The following is a 19674-nucleotide window of genomic DNA, read 5'->3' as shown; positions in this document are numbered from 1 at the left end:
TAAATTGTATGTATAGGCTCCTGATAAGGTAGTTCCTTTTCTGGGTGCTGTCTCAACTTTTTAAAAACAAAAGATAAAAGAGAAAGCTAAAATGCTCGTACAATTTTGTGACATACATTTTGGAAACATGGGGACAACGTGAGACTTCAAGAATATTTCTAATACAAGAAAGTATGCAAATTAGCTGGGTATAATGAAAATAATGGATAAATGAATTGGGGAGAACATTTTGCAACTGCCGTATTTCATTCCACTCAGACATGCCTCACTAAACAAGGCAAGTTCCTGCATGTACAACATTAAATGTAATCTGTTTTCCAGCTATTTATAGCTAGTTGAAAAGTGCAGATTCAGATGTAGACCAGTGTTTGGCTTTTCCCCAGACTTCTGTGAAGATGGTTAGCAGATGAAAGGGCTAAAAGTTCACTGAGAAATTAATAAAATAGTTCCGTCATTAAAAAAACCAAACACACTCACCCACCCACCCCCCAACATATAACATTTAAACCAAGCCAAAAAATTTTGGATGGTGAAATAGTATACCTGGAGCTTGGGTGAATGGCTACTGCAAAGGTTTACATTTCAGCAGTAATAAAGAACCTGTAATATCTTGGTTCTTTATTTACTGCATTATCTCAAGATAAATAGTCTGAGCTTTGATGTAAATATAGACTGGGTTTTTTTCCTCTGTGTTATATTATCTATATAGTATCAGTGACCTAAGTATTTTGCACGGAATTATACAGTGGGGTACTTCCTGTGCTTTTTTTCAGGTATTGCAATTCTCATAGCCTTGTATTTTGACAGTGGTCTGATATGACGTGTATTTCTGTCATCGCCAGCATATCCACTTATTCAATGGTATGAGTTAATATTTTGCATTAGTGATGCCACTGTATATAATTTCATTAAAGGTCCCAGTGAGGAATTTCAGGAGTACAAATTCTCCTCATTTATACTGTGGTAGCTTAAACATCAGTCCTCCCTAATCAGTTACTTGAGGCTTAATCATGGCTTCTCTGGTTTGTCTTTCACAGTAGCATATTTTCTTTATATTGCTGGGGCGGGCAAAGAATTTTATTTTTTTTCTGTGATTAGTAAGTGAAAAGACATCAGTCAGGTATCAGAGATTCACTGTGCTTCATTAGAAAATGACAGTCCCAAATTTTAGACTGAGAAATCTCCCATATAGTTAAACATGAGGTTCAAATATTTTGAGCAGGTAAGCATATTTGGTCCAAAACCAATTAATTTTTCATATTCCATTTCTTGCCCATAATGCAATCGGAAACAATTTTTTTCTGCATGTGTTTCTGTAATTTGCAGGTGCACTAAAATTGTTTCAATGAGCTTTTTCTCAAAACACCGTCAGTAATCATATATTGACTATCTGCAGCAGAAAATGTTTGTTGTGCTTTCTCCAATTTAATAGGAAATTAGGAGGGTAAATTCTGCCCCACAGTTTAACTTAAGAGAGTAAATAATGATACTTGATACTTTAAAAGAGGAGCTGTCTTCCTGCATTAGTTTCAAGATCACTCTTTGAAGCAGTTATGACTGTGTGAACAGAGACTATCAGTTTCAGCAGAGGCATGAATTACAAATTTATGTTCATTCATTGTTATTATTGTATTACTGAAGCTTACTAACCTTTAGTGAACTTTATAACCTGAAATGTCTTAAATGAAGTCTTATATAAAATTTAACTAGCTTTCTATATCTAAAGTTTACTTTAGAAATGTGAATAAATGTTTCTTTCCTGAACCCCTTAATTCTTTCGTCAAATATGCTTGCTTTAAATTCATTGTTTTTCCCACTACATTAAACTAGGTAGATCTGAATATGTACAGGAAGAATTTAAATCTTTTGGTTGTTATTAGTGTGGAGATAGTGGACTCACACATGCAAAAAATTAAAGAAACTTACAAATATTCAAGTGATTTTTTTTCTTTTTGTTTTGGGGTTATACAGCACTAAACCACATCCTGTAGTACAACAGATCTTTTCCTTTTTTATATTTATTGTGCAGTACCATTTCAGGTTAATAAACCAAACAAGGGATAATGCTCTTTTTCTCTATTCCCCACATTTTATTATTTTTATTTTAAAATAATATAAAATACATTGTTGCTCAATGATTATGCCTCCCCCTGTTTTCCTTTTGCTCCAGGAGTCTGTTATGCTGAGGGTGACAGAAAACAGAGCTTATAGCTGAGGATCTGTGATGCTCTAGATAGAGGGTCTGCAGTTTGCTCTCACCACAGTGGGTATTACAGTATGCCAATCATACATGAATCATTGATTCCTTCAAGGATTTTTTTGTTTCATTGCTATGTATGTCATAAATGGCTTCTGACTCGCTTTGGAAAACTGATATTTCCTGGGTTTGGCCTCTGAGCAGCATGGTATTTTGAGTACTATGGTAATATTTATGCATGATTTTCCCCCCAACCAACTCACCTAGGGAATTCTGTCAAAAGAGAACTTCATTTGTATCCCAAATGTTCTTTAAATGATCATCCAATGCTGCATTTGTCTAATCTCACATTGGATGTTCACTGTGGGTGGTCTGTTATGTTTTGTCAGTTTTAATTATCGATTACAAATTTTAAACAAACTCACTTTTATCATGGTAGTTAAATTTTTCTGTGACCTCCAATTACATTTAAAATCTGAAATTCTTATTTCCCTTTATAGAAAAATTTCATTTATGAAGAAGCAAGCTGGAGATGAAGCACCATGAAATATAATGTTAGCTATCAGCTGAAATGTTGTGTCTCAAATGACTTCCTGGGTTTAAAACAGTTGACATTATTTAAGGACAGGAAATCAATCTGACCATTTTGTATTTTATGGGAAAGCTATTATATTTTGATATTAAAAAACCAACCAGCTAATATTTAAATAACAGATTAAGATTGAAATGCTGGTTAAACATTGACTTAAATAAATTATAGAAGATTCCAACACCATCTGCCTTTATAGAGGTTAAACATTCTCAAAAAGACATGTTAAGCAAGGCTCTCCTTTGTACCAAAATAGTTTCCAAACAATAAAAATAAAACCTTTTTCACAACAAGAAATATTGAAGATAAAACTGCAGCATCAATATAATCTCATACTTAAAGTATTTAGAACAAAATGATATTATACTACTTTTGTTTCTTACTACAGACACTGCAAAGGCTTATTTATTTAGTCGAATACAATGTGAAGACAGTGGTACAAATTTTGATGTACTGTTTTCTGTTTATCTGCTCTAACAAAATGAATTTCAGTATGGCTACATTGGTGAGCTATCCATAGCTCTAATTTTAAAACAAAGCATAAAACAAACCTTATGTACCTTTAATTAAACAGGCTTCATGTTATGCTTAACTTTGTTATATTGCAGTTGCCCAAGTTAAGCCGTGGGACTAGTAACACTTCATAAGTGTACTGGTTATTATATAATTTGAGCCTTCAGTTACTACGATGTATATGAAAGGCATGCTAAAGCTGGATGCCAGCATGGCTTTTTGGTTAGCTCTCATATATAATATACACGTGAGTAATAATCTCTGATAAATGCACAAGTATGATTTTGGATCTCCTATCCTTCAGTCCTTACTTGAGTATTGCTCCCACTATATGCCCATGATTCTACAAGCTGGTAACAAGGGCAAATGTGCTGAATGGGCATATTAACTGAATAAGGAGTGCAGAACTGTGTTGCCTTCTTACTTACCTTTTAGAGGCCAAATTTTACACTTGGGAATTACATGCTCTTTAATTTTAATGTTTGCAGTCTCAGTGGCTGTCCACATATAGGTTCCAGCCCAATGCTTACTGCAGAATACAACACTGATTGCAATGCATTAGATCTTAGTTCTAAATTCAAATCAAAGTCAGATGAATATACACGCAGATGCATTGATACCCAAGTACAGATGTGGCCCTTTCTCTCAATTTCAAAATAGCAGAAAGACCCCTTGAACAAAGTATTTCTTGAAGTTTGTTCTTGAGCACTGATAAGTAAAATAAAAAAAAAAAACCCTCTCCAACTTAAAGAGACCCAATACTATAAATCCAAGCACTGCTTGTTTGGTCTTTTTGCTTAAGTATGAGACAGTTGCACTAAAATGGATTATACACATTAAATTTTGCCTTTAAAGCCTTGTCTAATACCTGTTCTCAGAGTACTTAGGAGGTTCTGACACTAACCTATCAACCTCTCTGTGAAGTACTGAGAAAAAGGGAAAATAAAGAAGCAAATGAGGAAAGCATTTTAAATCAAAAAGATATTTAACATCCTATTAAATAACTTAGAAATAAAAAGAAATTAAGTTAGAACATACAAGAAAACCATACTTTTTGCTTTGTTAGAAGAGTTTTACACTACTTTGCTTATATTCCTTAATCCTCTCCATTCCTTCACAAGGCTTCTCTGGAAATGTTATTATATGTGCATGTGATCCAAATGATTCCGGTAAATGCTAGTGTCTAACTGTTCATTGTATCATTAGGCTTGAATGAGAAGTTAAGGTCTTTGATATGAATTAGTGTTCTATAAATAACTTTCCTCACAAAGGTCAATCAACAGATTGTCTCAAGTCCCTTAAGTTCTGTTGCAGAGATTAACAAAAATTGTTCATGCTGGCAATAACTTACATTTGATCCAGCTTGTATATAGATTATAAGATATGACACTGAACTAAAAAGTATTTCAATGAATACAAAACCTTCAAAGGCTTTCCCTGCTCTCTTTAAAAACAAGCAGATGTCTGCACTATTTCCTTGAATTTACTCTTCAAGAGGATTGCCACATATTCTTGACATAAGAGCCTTTGGTTCAATTGCATCGATAAAATAGTTCCTTCATCTATGGCATTACTACCATTGGAAGAAAGTGAGCTGAAGTGTTTTTCCTTCTTGTTTTCTGTCCTTTCTTTGTGGCTCCCCTTCCACTCAGGGCCACGAACATTTGCCTTCCATTGTGCTTCCAATTTAAGGATGCATATGTGTTATATCCATTTTCTTCTATTCTTTCCTTCAATTTGCAATCACTGTTAAACTCCTTCTGTTAAAAGAAGAAAATAAATGCACAAATTCAGAATAAACATAATTTTTCAGAGTTGCAGTATATTGAAGTTAAATAATTTCTAAAAACACTTTGGAAGATTTGAGTGTTCTGTATATGACACCCTTTTAGGTTTCCACAGTGTATTTTAAAGAGAGGTTTCACCATGTTCATAGCATTTAAAGCAACATCAGTTAGACTGCAAAAAGTGAAACCAACAAAAGACATAATTATTCAGTGTATAATTATAGCAATAAAATTATGTAATTTACAGCAAAAATGAAACTGCCCTTTGTTGGAATATGGCAACAATATTAAATCAAATTCTCAGTCATAAAATCAAAGTATGAGGTAGCAATCTTGGAATCATTCATCATATTTCAGTTCTAACAAATATAATCCTTAAATATCTTGAACTAGATTATTGATACCATATGTTAAATATGCATGCCACAGGCCTACTTCTTATTTAAAGTAAGATCCTTTACACCATACTACCCATGAAAAAGGGCTTTTTTGGATGGGTACAAATCACTGTTATGCTGCTGTTAAAATGGATGTGAGGCCTGTTTACTTTGCTGACATGAAGAGGGGCTTAGCCTAAAAAAGAATCATATGATCCTGTATCTTATTGGCTAAGTAAACTTGAAAGCAATTTCGTGTAGGGTACCAGTTTGGTTAAGTTACTTATACTCCATTTAGAAAGCTTTTGAAAGTAGGACATTTACAAAATACTTAAATAACAACCAAAAAGCATTTTGTTTTTTCTGCTTTTCAGAAAACAATATGTTATTTCACAGATCAGGGAGAAGCATGTCAGAATCTCAGAGTATGATATACTAACTACATGTGGTATTTTTAACATGTCTACAAACAAGATGAGAAATATTTCTGAATATAAAAGAATTTTCACGGTACAGATAAGGATTTCAGGGATGTCTTTTATTATGATCAAAATCCTTAGATATTCAGCTAATGAAGATATAACATTCACATCAATAAAATGAACATAAGAATATTTTTAAATGTATTTTCCATTTCTATTAATTTAAATTAGAATTTTTAAACTAGCTAATGTTCAGTACTTTGATACAGTAAGATTTTCCAGGTCTATAATTAATATTTTATTTATTTGCTGTTAAGACTACAGAATACATCCTTATATTTTCCTAACAGAATTGTGCATATTCAAACTCAATACGGCTCCCAAAATTTACTTCAATTTTGGGATTAGTAGTTAGTGAAACAATGACTGTTGGAGAAGACACTACAAAGTGAAGACTCTGCAAAATCACCCTTTATACTACCTGTAGTCACAAAGCTACATACAGATCATTTACTCTTTACTTGCTGTAATATGCCACCTCCTGCTTCAAGGTACTAAGAAGGGAGGTGACCATCAATCGCAGTTCTAAATTGCAGTATATTCTCCTATCTGCCAGCACCTTATTTTGTTAAAGTAACCAAAGGGACCCATGGATCTGTGGGTGTCAAATTTGCCTAAATGAGCTCTAACGTGATCTTCCTCAACCAAGGGAAAGTCTTCCTTTCTCCAGGTTTCTCTTGCCTCCAGGGTCTGGGAAACCGGAGCCTTGGCAGTGAAGACTGAGGCAAAGGCGGCATTCAGTAACTGCCTTCTCTGTGTACTTCATCACTAGGGCACCCACCTCATTCAGCCATGGGCCCACATTTTCCCTAGTCATCCTTTTCCTACTGATGCACTTGAAGAAACCCTTCTTATTGTTCTTGACCTCCCTTGAAAAGTTTAACTACAAACATACCTTAGCCTTCCTCATCGCCTCCCTGTGTGTTCTGACAACATCCCTATATTCCTCCCAAGTGGCCTCCCCCTTTTTCCACATTCCATAAACTTCCTTCTTCTGTTTGAGTTTTGCCAGAAGCTCCTTGCTCATCCAGCCATGCCTCCTGCCCCCTTTGCTTGATTTCTTACTCATAGGGATGCACCTATCTTGAGATTGGAGGAAGTGATGCTTGAATATTAGCCAGCTCTCTTGGACATCCCCCTACCTTCCAGAGCCCTAACCCATGGGATTCCTCCAAGTAGGTCCTTGGAGAGGCCAAAGTTAGCTCTCCTGAAGTCCGGGCTTGCAATCTTCCTTATTGCCCTGCTTCTTCCATGCAGGATCTTGAACTCCACCATCTCATGGTTGCTGCAGCCAAGGCTGCCCCCAACCTTCACATCACCAACCAGCCCTTCTTTGTTTGTTAGTACAGGGTCCAGCAGCACACCTCGCCTCGTTGGTTCCTCCACCACCTGTGTCAAAAAGTTATCATCAGTGCTCTTAAGGAACCTCCTGGACTGCGTGAGCTTAGCTGTGTTGTCTTTCCAGCAGATATCAGGGTGGTTGAAGTCCTCCATGAGAACCAGGGCCCGTGATTGTGAGGCTACCTCCAGTTGTCTGTAGAAGGCCTCATTGACTTCCTCTTCCTGATCAGATGGCCTGTAGCGAACACCCACAACAGTGTCCCCCATGTTGGCCTGCCCCTTAATCCTTACCCATAAGCTCTTGCGTTGTTCTGCATCCACCCCTAGGCAGAGCTTGATACATTCCAGTTGCTCCATCGCATAAAGAGTAACGCCAGCACCTCTCCTTGCTGGCCTGTCTTTCCTAAGAAGTACATTGCCATCCACGACAGCATTCCAGTCATACAAGGTATCCCACCATGTCTCTGTAATTGCAAGGAGATCACAGCCCTGCGACCACACACAGATCTCTAATTCTTCCTGTTTTTTCCCCATGCCGTGTGCATTAGTGTACAAGCAATTCAGAGAGGTAATCAAGCTTGCAGGTTTCCCAGGAGGGATGCAAGTGGATCCACCATAGCCGTACACACCCTTGAGGTGGCTGGCCTTCTGGTACTCCTCTTGGGAGGCAGCTAAGGAACATATGTCACTGCTCTGGTCGGCCTGGCTTATTCCCCAGTTGGTTGCAATGGTGTGAACATTGCTACTTTGGACCCCTCTCCCCCAAGTCCTTCAGTTTAAAATTTGCCTCACCAAGCTGGCTAGCTTGTTGCCAAACAATACAATTTAAAATACAATACACACTTTTATCTCTTTTCTTAGATAATAAAGAGAGAACAGATGTGATGTGGTTAAGAAATTTTATTGGCAGGGGTCTGAGTGTTAGCTCAGGACTGCTTTGTTTGTTTCAAACAAATTTCAGTTTAACCTTGCACCAATGTCTATTGTGCATATGCTTAAGAGTGTTTTTATGATTTTTATTGATTCTGGTTTTCATATTTATCTGCAAGCTGTCACACTATTGTAATATGAATCTAACTGCAAGTCTTGGGAGGATGGGAAAAATAACAACAGAAGCATTTTTGAAATCTCTGAAGTATTATGGAATAGGTTTTGATAAGTAATTATGTTGTGATTTTATGATGTGAATACTGAAAACTTAGCTGGAATTAAAAAAAAAAAGGCTTTCCACATTCATATCCTCCTGTCAACACTATTTCTAATACACTGAATTACTGAATCTTATGGCATCAGTTTCCACTTATGGTACATGAAAGCTGCTTTGCCTTCTTTTGTATGTGTATAGGGTTGGAATGAGCTCTCACCACACCAGCTGTGGCTAACAACTTGGGTAGGAAAACTTATCTTGGGCTTTGTGATGTATCATCACAAAAAAATAAGTTAAACACTTTTCACTGAGACATGTGAATTGACTATGGGGATTTATGCTGACACCTTCACATATGTCCAGAAGCGTACCCACAATCAATGAATGGAGCTTAACTGACAAATGGTAACTTTGTCAGCAACTCAGTATACCCTTATACCTCTCAATGGTGCAGGACTGAGCACTGATCATCCTGTATTCCCGACCAGTGTAATTTTAGAAATTAAAATTCACATTTACAGGAGCTTCGGAAACATTTCTTTCTTCTGGTCTTTCCTTAATGTGATTCTTTGACACTGCCCAGGAATTTAGAAGGTCAGAAGTAACCTTATGAACCAGGAGTGACTAGCCACAGTGTAGATGAGGGAGGGCAGTTTATATAGTTTGTATGAACTAAACTCACCCTGTAGAAATGCTTCCTTAAAAAAGAGCGCACCAAATGACTTCAACCCCCTCGAGTCTCAGAGTGGCATTACTTCATCATTTTTGGTAGTTTTAGCTACATTGCCCGAGGATAAACCTAATCCCAGTACCTATTTCTAAAGTGCTCTTTATAGCCTGTGGTTGTTCTGAATACTGAGCAATCTAAAGATTGGCTCATAACCTTTGCAGATGACTTGAATAAGTTTACATTTACATGGGCTCAAACTCACTGGAACTGGCAAAAAGCTGCAAAATTATAAATCAAACCAGATGTAATACCAGAACAATATTTGGATAGTCACTGGGGTTTGGGTTTTTTTGTTGTTTGTTTGTTTGTGGTTTTGTTTTGTTTTGTTTTTTTTTAACTGGAAGTATCAGTAACCTCAAACTTACACAAATACAAATGTAGTATATATGGACAAATTTCAAATTATATCCAAATTCTGCTCAGTCAAAGCTTATCTGTCTGCTGATGTACAAGTCTTTGTCTCTCTGTACTGCCCATAATCTTGTGAATTAATTAATACAGTAAATGTGAAGCTGGCTACTCTAGAAATCTTGGCAGTCATAGTTTGATAATTAGGTGCATCTCCTCCATCAGCTGAAGTTTAAAAGATTTTAGGTACACTTTATCCCCCCAGAATTACTGATAAATGTGGCTGTACTGTAGAAAAAAAACAGGGGAAAATAGCTGATATGGAGAAATAGTGTGAAATGGGGACAATGAACATCGATTGTGATTGTATATGTCTGCTCAAGGAACGTGGGTATGGGGATTGGTCATGGGTGCGGTGTCTGGTCACATAGGCACACAGCCTTGAGGAGATGCCTACAGTTTTGAGGAGACGCCTGCCCTTCTTCCTCTAACAAAGGGGAGACGGGGAGACGCCTGCCCTTCTTCCTCTAACAAAAGGGGCTATTTTAAAAAAGAATGAGAAAAGGATGAGAGATATTCCAATGCTATCTAGAGGGAGTGAGTGATAAATCTCCTTGCTGGAGAAGATCGGATGGTCACAAGAACATGAATCACCTACAAACCTGCAAGACCACCACATTCCAGGCAAAGGACTGATAAGCTAATTAACATACGAAGCGGGGTTTAGGTAACGAATATGTATAGGCGTTAATTGAATATTCATTTGTTTTATTGTATAAATGTGAGATGGTTCGTCACTTTGGGCATGCACGCTTGTGGAGGAGCGATCCCCCGTGCATCTGCGTGCAATAAACATACCTACTTTATAACTTTCGAGTTATAGAGTCTAATTCCGTACATCATTTTGGCGAGCCAGGCAGGAGGATTTCTGCTCGGCTGAGGGACCAGCTGCGGAGCGGACGCTCCTAGGCGCGCCCCGGGAGATTTCCTCGGAGGAGCCTCCTCTTCTCAGCTGTTCACCCGGGAGCAGAAGAGAAACCCCTGGATCCACGGATAAAACGGTATGTTTAGAAACGGGGCGGCTGGTGAGACGCACGGAGACGTCCGGCGCGCAGCGTAGTCCCCAGGAGGAAAGGTACCTTGGGAGGGGGTTTGCTGACCAAGGGGTGGCCGCTAGCGATCTTGAGGGCAGATCGAGCAAACCCGAGGTTACTGCCATTCCTAAAAGCCTGGAGGCCTCGTGACGGAAAGCGGGGGGCGGGACGGAATAAGGCTGAATCTCACAGTAACAAGAGGGATCTCATAGCAAAAGTAAAAGGGAAACTTTTGCATCGGAAAAAAAAAAAAGAAAAAAGGGGGAAGCTAAAAACTTCCTTTAGGTTGTCTTAAAAATTGGGGAATTCCTAGAATGTAATAACTGAAATAGCGCTCTGTGTCTTATTTGTTCTATGTATTGTCTTGTTACATGTTCAAAACTTGGAGTTATGAAATGTATGTTGAAAAATAATAATATTCTGGTAATTCGTGGCAAATAGCAGAAAACTTAACACTCTGCTTAAGACCAGGAAAAAATTGGGGTTTTGTTTGTTGTTTGTTTTTTGGCAATTGTTCATTGAAATGCATACTTTGTGAACTGTCAGTGTTCCTAAAAGTTGTACATAAGTGAACGGTACCGTATAACATACTGCTTGTGTGACTGAGGGCTGCCCGGAGAGTGTGAATGGTGTGATTGAGATGCGCATTTTGATTTTCCGCGTATGGCTTAATTATTTTGACTGAGTGTGAGTGCAAGGGTGTTTGAGACGCACGTTTGAGTGCAAAACGAGTAAGGAGCTCTATCCGCGTTTCCGACCTTGGGTGGCTAAGGCGGCCGGAGAAAAACAAAGTAATTAAAAGAGCAAGCCTTGTGAAAAATCGCCCTTGGGTTGTATATTAAAACATTGGAGGGATATCGTAGGACAGGGTGGCACCGAAAATAGAAGGAAAGTGATTAAATATTGTAATCAGTGGTGGCCTTTGTATAAATTGGAGTGATGCGAAATGGCCTCAGGAGGGAGGAACGTTAGATTATAACACTCTCCTGCAATTAATGTTGTTTCTGAGGAGAGAGGGAAAATGGGACGAAGTATCATATGCAGACATGTTCTTCGTCCTCCAGGACAAACCCGAGTGGCAAATTGACTGTGGATTAGTACCCCCTCGGGATCCTATGGTACTTGCACTAGAAAGAGTGCGGGATTAACATCACCTGATCTTTGATTGTGGCTCTAGAAAAGGACAGGAAAAAAACTGAGACCTAAACTAGAAAGATGTTCTTGTTGAAATTTTTGTGTTAAAAAGCTCAGGTTGTGGTTCCTTCTGTGGAGCAACCAGAATGAGACACGTTGTAAGATATAAAAACTTGTACTGATGTATGTAAAACCTGAGGCGGGTGTGTGTGTGGGTGGAGAATCAAAGACCTTGTGAAAGTGTTGAAGTATTGGGGTGAGTTTGTACAAACCCCCGTACCCCCTCGAAGGTGCGACTGAATCATGCTGGGATGCATGGCAGGGTGTTTGCTGTTTGCCTGCAAAGGCATGATATGTAATAACACAGACTTAAAGCAACAAGTAGCAGATTTGCATTCAGGGTAAGAAAGAGTTAAAACAGAAGTGCTGCTGCAGAGGCAGGGTTGTGTAACCTGCAGAGTAGGAAGAGCATCTCCTGCCCAGAATCCTTCTGATGGTGGGGAGGAGGGGTTGCTGTGGCTGACAATTGAGCAGAAGGACCTGACAATGTCACCCCAATTGCTGCAGCATTTGCAGTACAACAGGACCGGTAACGGCCCCTTTAGGGCAGGGAATGGGTATGATGAGGTGGAATTTTAGTGAATAGGAAACCAACTTATTTGTTAAACTTCAGTTACAAAAAAAAAATAATAATTTGTTACAGTTGTGGGAGCTGCTGGCCACCAGGAAAACATCCTGAAACCTTTAAAGTACAAACTAAGAAAACAAATAAGAATGCCAAATTCACCAAAATCTTTGCTGGGATGAGATTTATTAGAATATCTAGTCGTTTAAAGAAGGAGAAATGAAACTAAAAGTTAAAAATGATCAAGTAATTGAAATACTGAGCTTATCATTAATTCAACAGAAAAGAGGAAAAGAAGACCTCTCTGAAGTAAAAGAAATTTTTAACCAGGTGTATCTGAAAACAAATTCCAGGAAAGGTGAAAAATGCTTTACCTGTTACAGTAAAAATGATAAGGAGGAGGCTTGCCCAGTTCAGATAAAACAATATCCCTTGGTCAGCAAGGCTGTGGGGGATACTGGCAGAAAAACTGAAATAAAATACACTCTGTAGTAGTTCTACTAATGTAAATCTGTGTTTTGCCATGACAGTGACTTGTTATGGGACATGCAGATGAAACTGCATTGACAACGAAGTACAAGGAATAAGGTTGGTCAGGTGCCTCCTACCATAGTCAAGGGCAAGACTGGGTTGGCCTCCGTGTTTCCACCAAGAAGAATCTTGAGCTCCGCTGTTGGCTGCAACACAGTAGGCGCTGAGCGGTGGGAACATATGCCATGCCAGACCTTGATGTGAGGAATGTCCCCCTCTTTTATAAGAGGGTCACCCAGGAAGAAAGAACATAAGATGACCCACTGAGGCACTGATTTGGAAATTGGAAACTGCCTGGCCAACAATGAGGCCAGACAAGTAACAGAGGAGGTAGGAAATGAGGGATTATCCTTAATACCTGGCGATAAAATCCAAACTGTAAGTACAGATCAAGAGCCGAACTATTCTAAAGAAAACTTAAAGGTAATTCAGGACATGAATGATAAAATAAAATTAAGTAAGTGGAGTTATTTAAGGGATGGTCATATAGTGGTACCATCCAATTTAATATGGACCACAGCCCTATTATTAATAAGATGCATTGGGGAGCTGATACTTTATATAAAAGTCTAAATCAGAAATTGATAGGGCAAAACTTGTATACTGTAATAAAACAGGTGACTCAGCAATGTGAAATGTGTTTACGCAATAATCCCAATACAGCAAATAAAATAAAACTAGGGAACATTAGTAGAGGAAATTATCCAGGGCAACATTGGCAGATCGATTTCTCGGAACTTCCTAGAAAAGGGGGGTATCGATATTGGTACTAACAGATACCTTTTCAGGTTGGCCAGAAGCCTTCCCATGCAGAACTGCTAAAGCCCGGGAAGTGTCCAAAATACTGCTGCAAGAGATAATACCTAGGTTTGGAGTCCCAGCGGTAATGCCCTCGAATAGAGGACCACATTTTGTGTCCAGAATAGTGCAACAGATCAGCCACCATCTAGGAGTAGATTGGCAATTTCATACCCCATACCGACCACAATCGAGTGGCCAGGTAGAAAAGATGAATCAATTCTTAACACTATGGTACACCCCATTGTGATCTTATTGATCAGTTTAGGAATTTCCTTAATACTAGCCATTATGTTAGATTTGTGGGTTTGGAGAATGTTTAAAAGGGTAACACTTATGTATGATGCTTTATATAATTCGGGAAGACTGCTTAAGTAAAAGAATAAAGTTTGATAGAAAAGGGGGGATTGATATGGAGAAATAGTGTGAAATGGGGACAATGGATATCGATTGTGATTGTATATGTCTGCTCAAGGAATGTGGGTATGGTGACTGGTCATGGGTGCGGTGTCTGGTCACATAGGCACACAGCCTTGAGGAGACGCCTACAGTTTTGAGGAGACGCCTGCCCTTCTTCCTCTAACAAAAGGGGCTATTTTAAAAAAGAATGAGAAAAGGATGAGAGATATTCCAATGCTATCTAGAGGGAGGGAGTGCTAAGTCTCCTTGCTGGAAAAGATTGGATGGTCACAAGAACATGAATCACCTACAAACCTGCAAGACCACCACATTCCAGGCAAAGGACTGATAAGCTAATTAACATACGAAGCGGGGTTTAGGTAACGAATATGTATAGGCGTTAATTGAATATTCATTTGTTTCATTGTATAAATGTGAGATGGTTCATCACTTCGGGTATGCACGCTTGTGGAGGATCGATCCCCCGTGCATCTGCGCGCAATAAACATACCTACTTTATAACTTTCGAGTTATAGAGTCTAATTCTGCACGTCATAGCCTTGAAGATTCCATTTTGTAGTATGCTTTCCATCAGACACTACTTATTAATAAACCTGACTTGAAGCAGTAGGCATGATAAATCCCCCAGCAGCTGCTTTGGTATGATATGAGCCTAACAAACACCAGGGAGTTTGTGGAGAGGGGGGCTGCTGGTTTACCACAGGATGAAATTTTGATGAACATCTCATTTCAGCTCTAGTAGTAATACATAGTCAAATGGAGTTTTCAGTAGGTAAGAGAGAGAACTGTGCCAACTACTGCAATCCATTTGGAAGACAAAAGAATACTTACAGAGCCGTAGACCTTTCCTTTCTTGTTCATGGCTAAATAATAGTTGCTCTTAATGGACTTAACTGCCACAACTCCAATTTCTACAGATGTTATCTCCAATATGCCTAAAAAATAAAAATTGAGCTATTTAATCACTTCATCAGAGGATTTTCTCACTATAAGACCAATAAACCTGAAAAATACTAAACTTCTAATATTCAGAACCAACTGACCAACAAACTTTAGCCATGTTCTCCAAAACATTGCAAGAATATACACAAACATTGTTTCAATTGTTTGCTTTGCTAACTCTGCATTTTAAATGCCATAAATACTGAAACAGTTCCATTCTTCTTTGCAGGAGCGGGCTGGAAACTAGGACCATGCGCGGCAATCAGTTAGCTGAGGGGAATGTGCTCGAGCTTGTCTGGACAACAATTAACATGATGAGGCATGTTTGCAGAGCACAGGGGAGTGGGAGACAGATGGCGCCAAGGAAAGATAACACCTTGTTGTTAATTGATGGTAGTTAACCACCAATCAGAGATTGCCTAGTATGCAAGGCTTAGCTTCAAGAACCAATTAGTTTAAAACGCGCAGCTTCTGAAAGTCTGTAAAACCTCGTGCTTCTGTACAATAAATTGACATTTGCTTGCATCAAGCTGCGTCCCGTCTCTTCATTCGCCGCAAATTGGTGACCCCGACGTGATGCGTTTAAGGATCTGACGTGAAGGGCTCTCGAATCACCTATCTGAGCGACATGCAGTGAATCCCACAGAACTTTGAATGATCTGCTGAAAGGAAGCAGGAGCCAGCCAGAAATCCCTCCGGAGTTGAGAGGTGAGCTGTGGGAAATCCGTAATGGGGAATCAGGCTTCGTCCCCAGAAAGAGACGTATATGGACTCCTGAAGGGTCTTCTAGTCAGATCAGGGAGTCCGTGCCTCAGTCTCCTCAAATGGTGACCCCTATGGTGGTGTTCCGAAGCCTTGGAAGAATAAGGACGGAAAAAAGACAGCTCGTGGAAGAGGGCTGCGTTCCGGAGGAGACGGCTTGGCTGAACGATCGTCTTGCTGTCTGGACCAGGCAGACAACCTAAACCCCGAGGATAACACCTGTATTCATCGAGACAGGTGAGCAGCCAAGAAACTTTAGAGACTTTGAAAGAATGAAAGTGTGTACATACAGCAGCCAATTGTATGATGCTGCCGCGGAGGGGAACTCCGTGTCGGGAATGCATTTAGCATCTTGGTGGCAAATTCTGACTACTCTTTGCCAAGTGTGGACTAATTCTACTAACGGTGCTAAACCAGGGGAAGCTGTAAATTCCACCGACAGCACGACTCTTCTCAAGACACAGTCAGCGATGGCGATTCCGTCCACATCTCCTCTGCCTCCAAAGCTTCTGTCACTGATTGCAGCGACCCTCACAACACAGGGCCAAGCACGGGAACAGGACAGCTCGGACAATGATTTTATTGACACTGATAAACCTTTTGATCCAGGTCCTATAGATCTGGAAAAGGAGCTAGACCTTTCCCCCACCCCCTTGTCTCTCCTGATGCATTGATTGTATTTTTGGGGAGGGTGAAAGGGGGTCTGAGGGACTGGTGGCAGGAATGCAAGTGGGAAACACTTCAGTGATGGGTTTTGGGAGTCGCTATGGCATGTTCAGTATTTTATCAGACAGATCAACCTCGAGAGTGAGCCTGGTGGAGCATACAGCTGCGGTTTGTGTCCGGGCTCAGAGATGTAAATAGGGGCTTCTTTGTTACGGTAAAAGTTTTTCTCTTTGCATAAAAAAGAGAGGGAATGAAGGGAATGACCCCAGAGGTATGTTCAGAGAAGGCATGCTATGTTTAGAACTTTTTGACTGAACCAGTTCTTGTTTGGTGTGCCCTTCCACCTATGTATAATGTTAATCCAAAAGAAGATGATATTGTTTACACTTTGAGTGTCGATAATTGTCTTTTTGTAGATGCTAATGTAGTAGGAGGCTATGATGGGAAGGTATTGCAGCGGTTCTTCTCTTATCCGGAGTAACAGCAGGGAAAGCATTAGAGTTAAATCACCTTGTTTGGTAGGCAGTTAAGAATGCGAGTCAAAATTGCCACTGCTTTTTGTTGTTGGTTCAAGGACATGGCTGTGAGGATTTTGATGGTATGCGCTGCGTGGATTTTAGGCGCCCCATTGCAGCAACATGTTATCAAAATCTGAGAAAATTTCAGCCTTTTTGGCATTCATTCAATCAATTGGCAGTATTGTTTGTTTGCTATTACCTTGGTTGCTGTCATGTTTGCAAGGGCCCTGCAGAACATGGCAAACCTGGTACTAGCTGTTCAAAAACAAAAAGGGGAAATTGTAAAATTATACGGAACAAAGACAGTGGGTTATTTTGACACTGATAATATGTCTTAGTTGCTTTTTTATTTGTTCTATTACTTATACCTTGTTTTTACTCGTTCGGTTTCAAAGGTTCTTTTTGTGCAACAGGAAGGGGGAGATGCAGGAGCGGGCTGGAAACTAGGACCATGCGTGGCAATCAGTTAGCTGAGGGGAATGTGCTCGAGCTTGTCTGGACAACAATTAACATGATGAGGCATGTTTGCAGAGCCCAGGGGAGTGGGAGACGGATGGCGCCAAGGAAAGATAACACCTTGTTGTTAATTGATGGTAGTTAACCACCAATCAGAGATTGCCTAGTATGCAAGGCTTAGCTTCAAGAACCAATCTGTTTAAAACGCGCAGCTTCTGAAAGTGTATAAAACCTCGTGCTTCTGTACAATAAATTGACATTTGCTTGCATCAAGCTGCGTCCCGTCTCTTCATTCGCCGCACTTCTTAGCGTAGATTTTACTAATATTTATCAGAAGAGACATCTAAACCACAGCATTAAATTGAATCTATAGCATATGTCAATAGAATGTTAGATTTACCCCAATCTTCAAAAACAGTGGTAAACTATTTATTCCTTGTAGGACAGCTAGATAAACTAAATCCCTTGGCTGCACTGAGCTGATAAAATTCTTTTTTGGCAAGTGTGTTGACTTTTTGGGATATAGTAAGACTAACCCTAATGGCCACATTATCTTTGTCTTTCAGATATCAGAAATATTTTGCTGTGTTTGTAATAAATATTAGTGTTTTTTTTCTTTAAAACAAACTCTTTCTGGGATATTGGATGGCTAAAGGGGCCAGTAATGGGACACAGCTTTTCAGCTCTATATTTTCTGCCCCAAAACATACTGATTTAGTAGTAGTAGAAGTTACTACAACTTACATAGTGAATTTAGAGATCTCTTTTCAGCTATTGCTAGAGTAAGTGGATGGCTATGTTGTTTGGGAATTGTGTCTTAATATAGGAGAAATATAGCTCCGATCAAATATTTTCTAAATAGTTGATCCAGGTAATATGCCTGACTCCAACCTTTCTTCTGATCTTTATAGTGGTCAGACAAATAGTCCATCTAACTCAGTGGTCATGACAGGTTTACCACTGGGGAAATTACAGGAGGGGCAAAAGTGTTGAGAAATTTTAAAGAAAAACATCCTAGACCAAGCCTACAATTAATGTGACAAATAGATCAGTTGGAAAAACACTAATGAGTTGCCAACTGCTTAAAAAAAAGGAATCTGCAATAATTTCCTCCTAAGTCTGTTCTATGCTCTTTGTCTGAGCAGAGTAGTACTAGAAAATCCATATGCTTTTTTCACTTACTTTAAAATTCCTTATGGTAACCACACACCAACTGAAGCCAAGAGTGTAACTTGGTATTCAGTGCTTTTTCTGGAAATGCTGATTTTCTGTCCCTGAACACTGAATGCAGTCTGTTCAGACTGTAGAACCATGTAGACGTTAATGTGCAGTGAGGTGAGGAGAATGTTTTTCACTGATTTTTTTTTTTTATATGGCTGCTTTATAAACGATGCAAAAGCCATTCTGTATGGCCATTGTACTGGTCTATGCAACTCAGGATTAACAGAGGAGTTTAGGGTGTTACTTATTCTGTGACGGTAGCTGGGCAGTAGCTGTGAATCAAGCATGACAAAGTAATAGTTTATTTTTATTGGGAAGCATACTGATGACATAGTTTATGCACATGAAAAAGAGAGAACATCAAACTAAGGAATTTAAGATGAAAGACCTCATTTTATTGTCAAGAAAGGAAACGTGGCCTTTCCTGGATGCATTTTTAATATACAAATATAGATTTTTTTATATATATATGTAAATTATATTCATTTTGATATGAAGAAATACAATTTCTAGTGCAATTACCAGAGGCTATGTATTTACTTAGCAGGAAGCATTAGGTTGGCCACAGCTACAAGGTCTAGACTCTTTGCATATGTCATATTTTAACCCCAGCCGGTAACAAAGTACCACACAGCCACTTGATCACTCCCCCATCACCCAGAGGGATGGGGAGGAGAATTGGGAAGGAATGTAAAACTCAAGGACTGAGATAAAACCAATTTAATAATTTAAACAGAATAAAAAAGGCAAGAACAATAACAACAACAGTTATAATGAAAAGGTGAGAAAAAGGATAAAATCCAAAGGGAAAGGAAAAAAAAAGGAAAACAAGTGATGCACAGTACAACTGCTCACTGACGGATGTCCAGCCAGTCCCCGAGCAACGATTCCCCCCCCCAGCTAACCCTCCAAGTTATATACCAAGCATGACGCCCTATGGTATGGAATACCTCTTTGGCTGGTTCAGGTCAGCTGACCTGGCTGTGTCCCCTCCCA

The 19674-nt window shown here is 39.2% G+C and overlaps 1 protein-coding gene across 1 annotated transcript in view; it reads right to left on the bottom strand.

Annotated features, from left to right (window-relative positions):
- Positions 1-4633: 4633 nt before the first annotated feature.
- LOC121080666 (fibroblast growth factor 10-like) overlaps positions 4634-19674 on the bottom strand; it is a 118349-nt gene continuing 103308 nt past the window's right edge. The window contains 2 exon segments of the mRNA XM_040578803.1: positions 4634-5059; positions 14945-15048. Coding sequence (XP_040434737.1) covers positions 4862-5059; positions 14945-15048 — 302 coding nt within the window. The 3' untranslated portion in view covers positions 4634-4861.

The sequence above is a fragment of the Falco naumanni genome, chromosome W (genome assembly GCF_017639655.2).
Source record: "Falco naumanni isolate bFalNau1 chromosome W, bFalNau1.pat, whole genome shotgun sequence".
In the NCBI taxonomy this organism is placed as follows: Eukaryota; Metazoa; Chordata; class Aves; order Falconiformes; family Falconidae; genus Falco; species Falco naumanni.
Note: the sequence above shows the minus strand (reverse complement) of the source record. Positions and strands in the feature narration are given on the sequence as shown.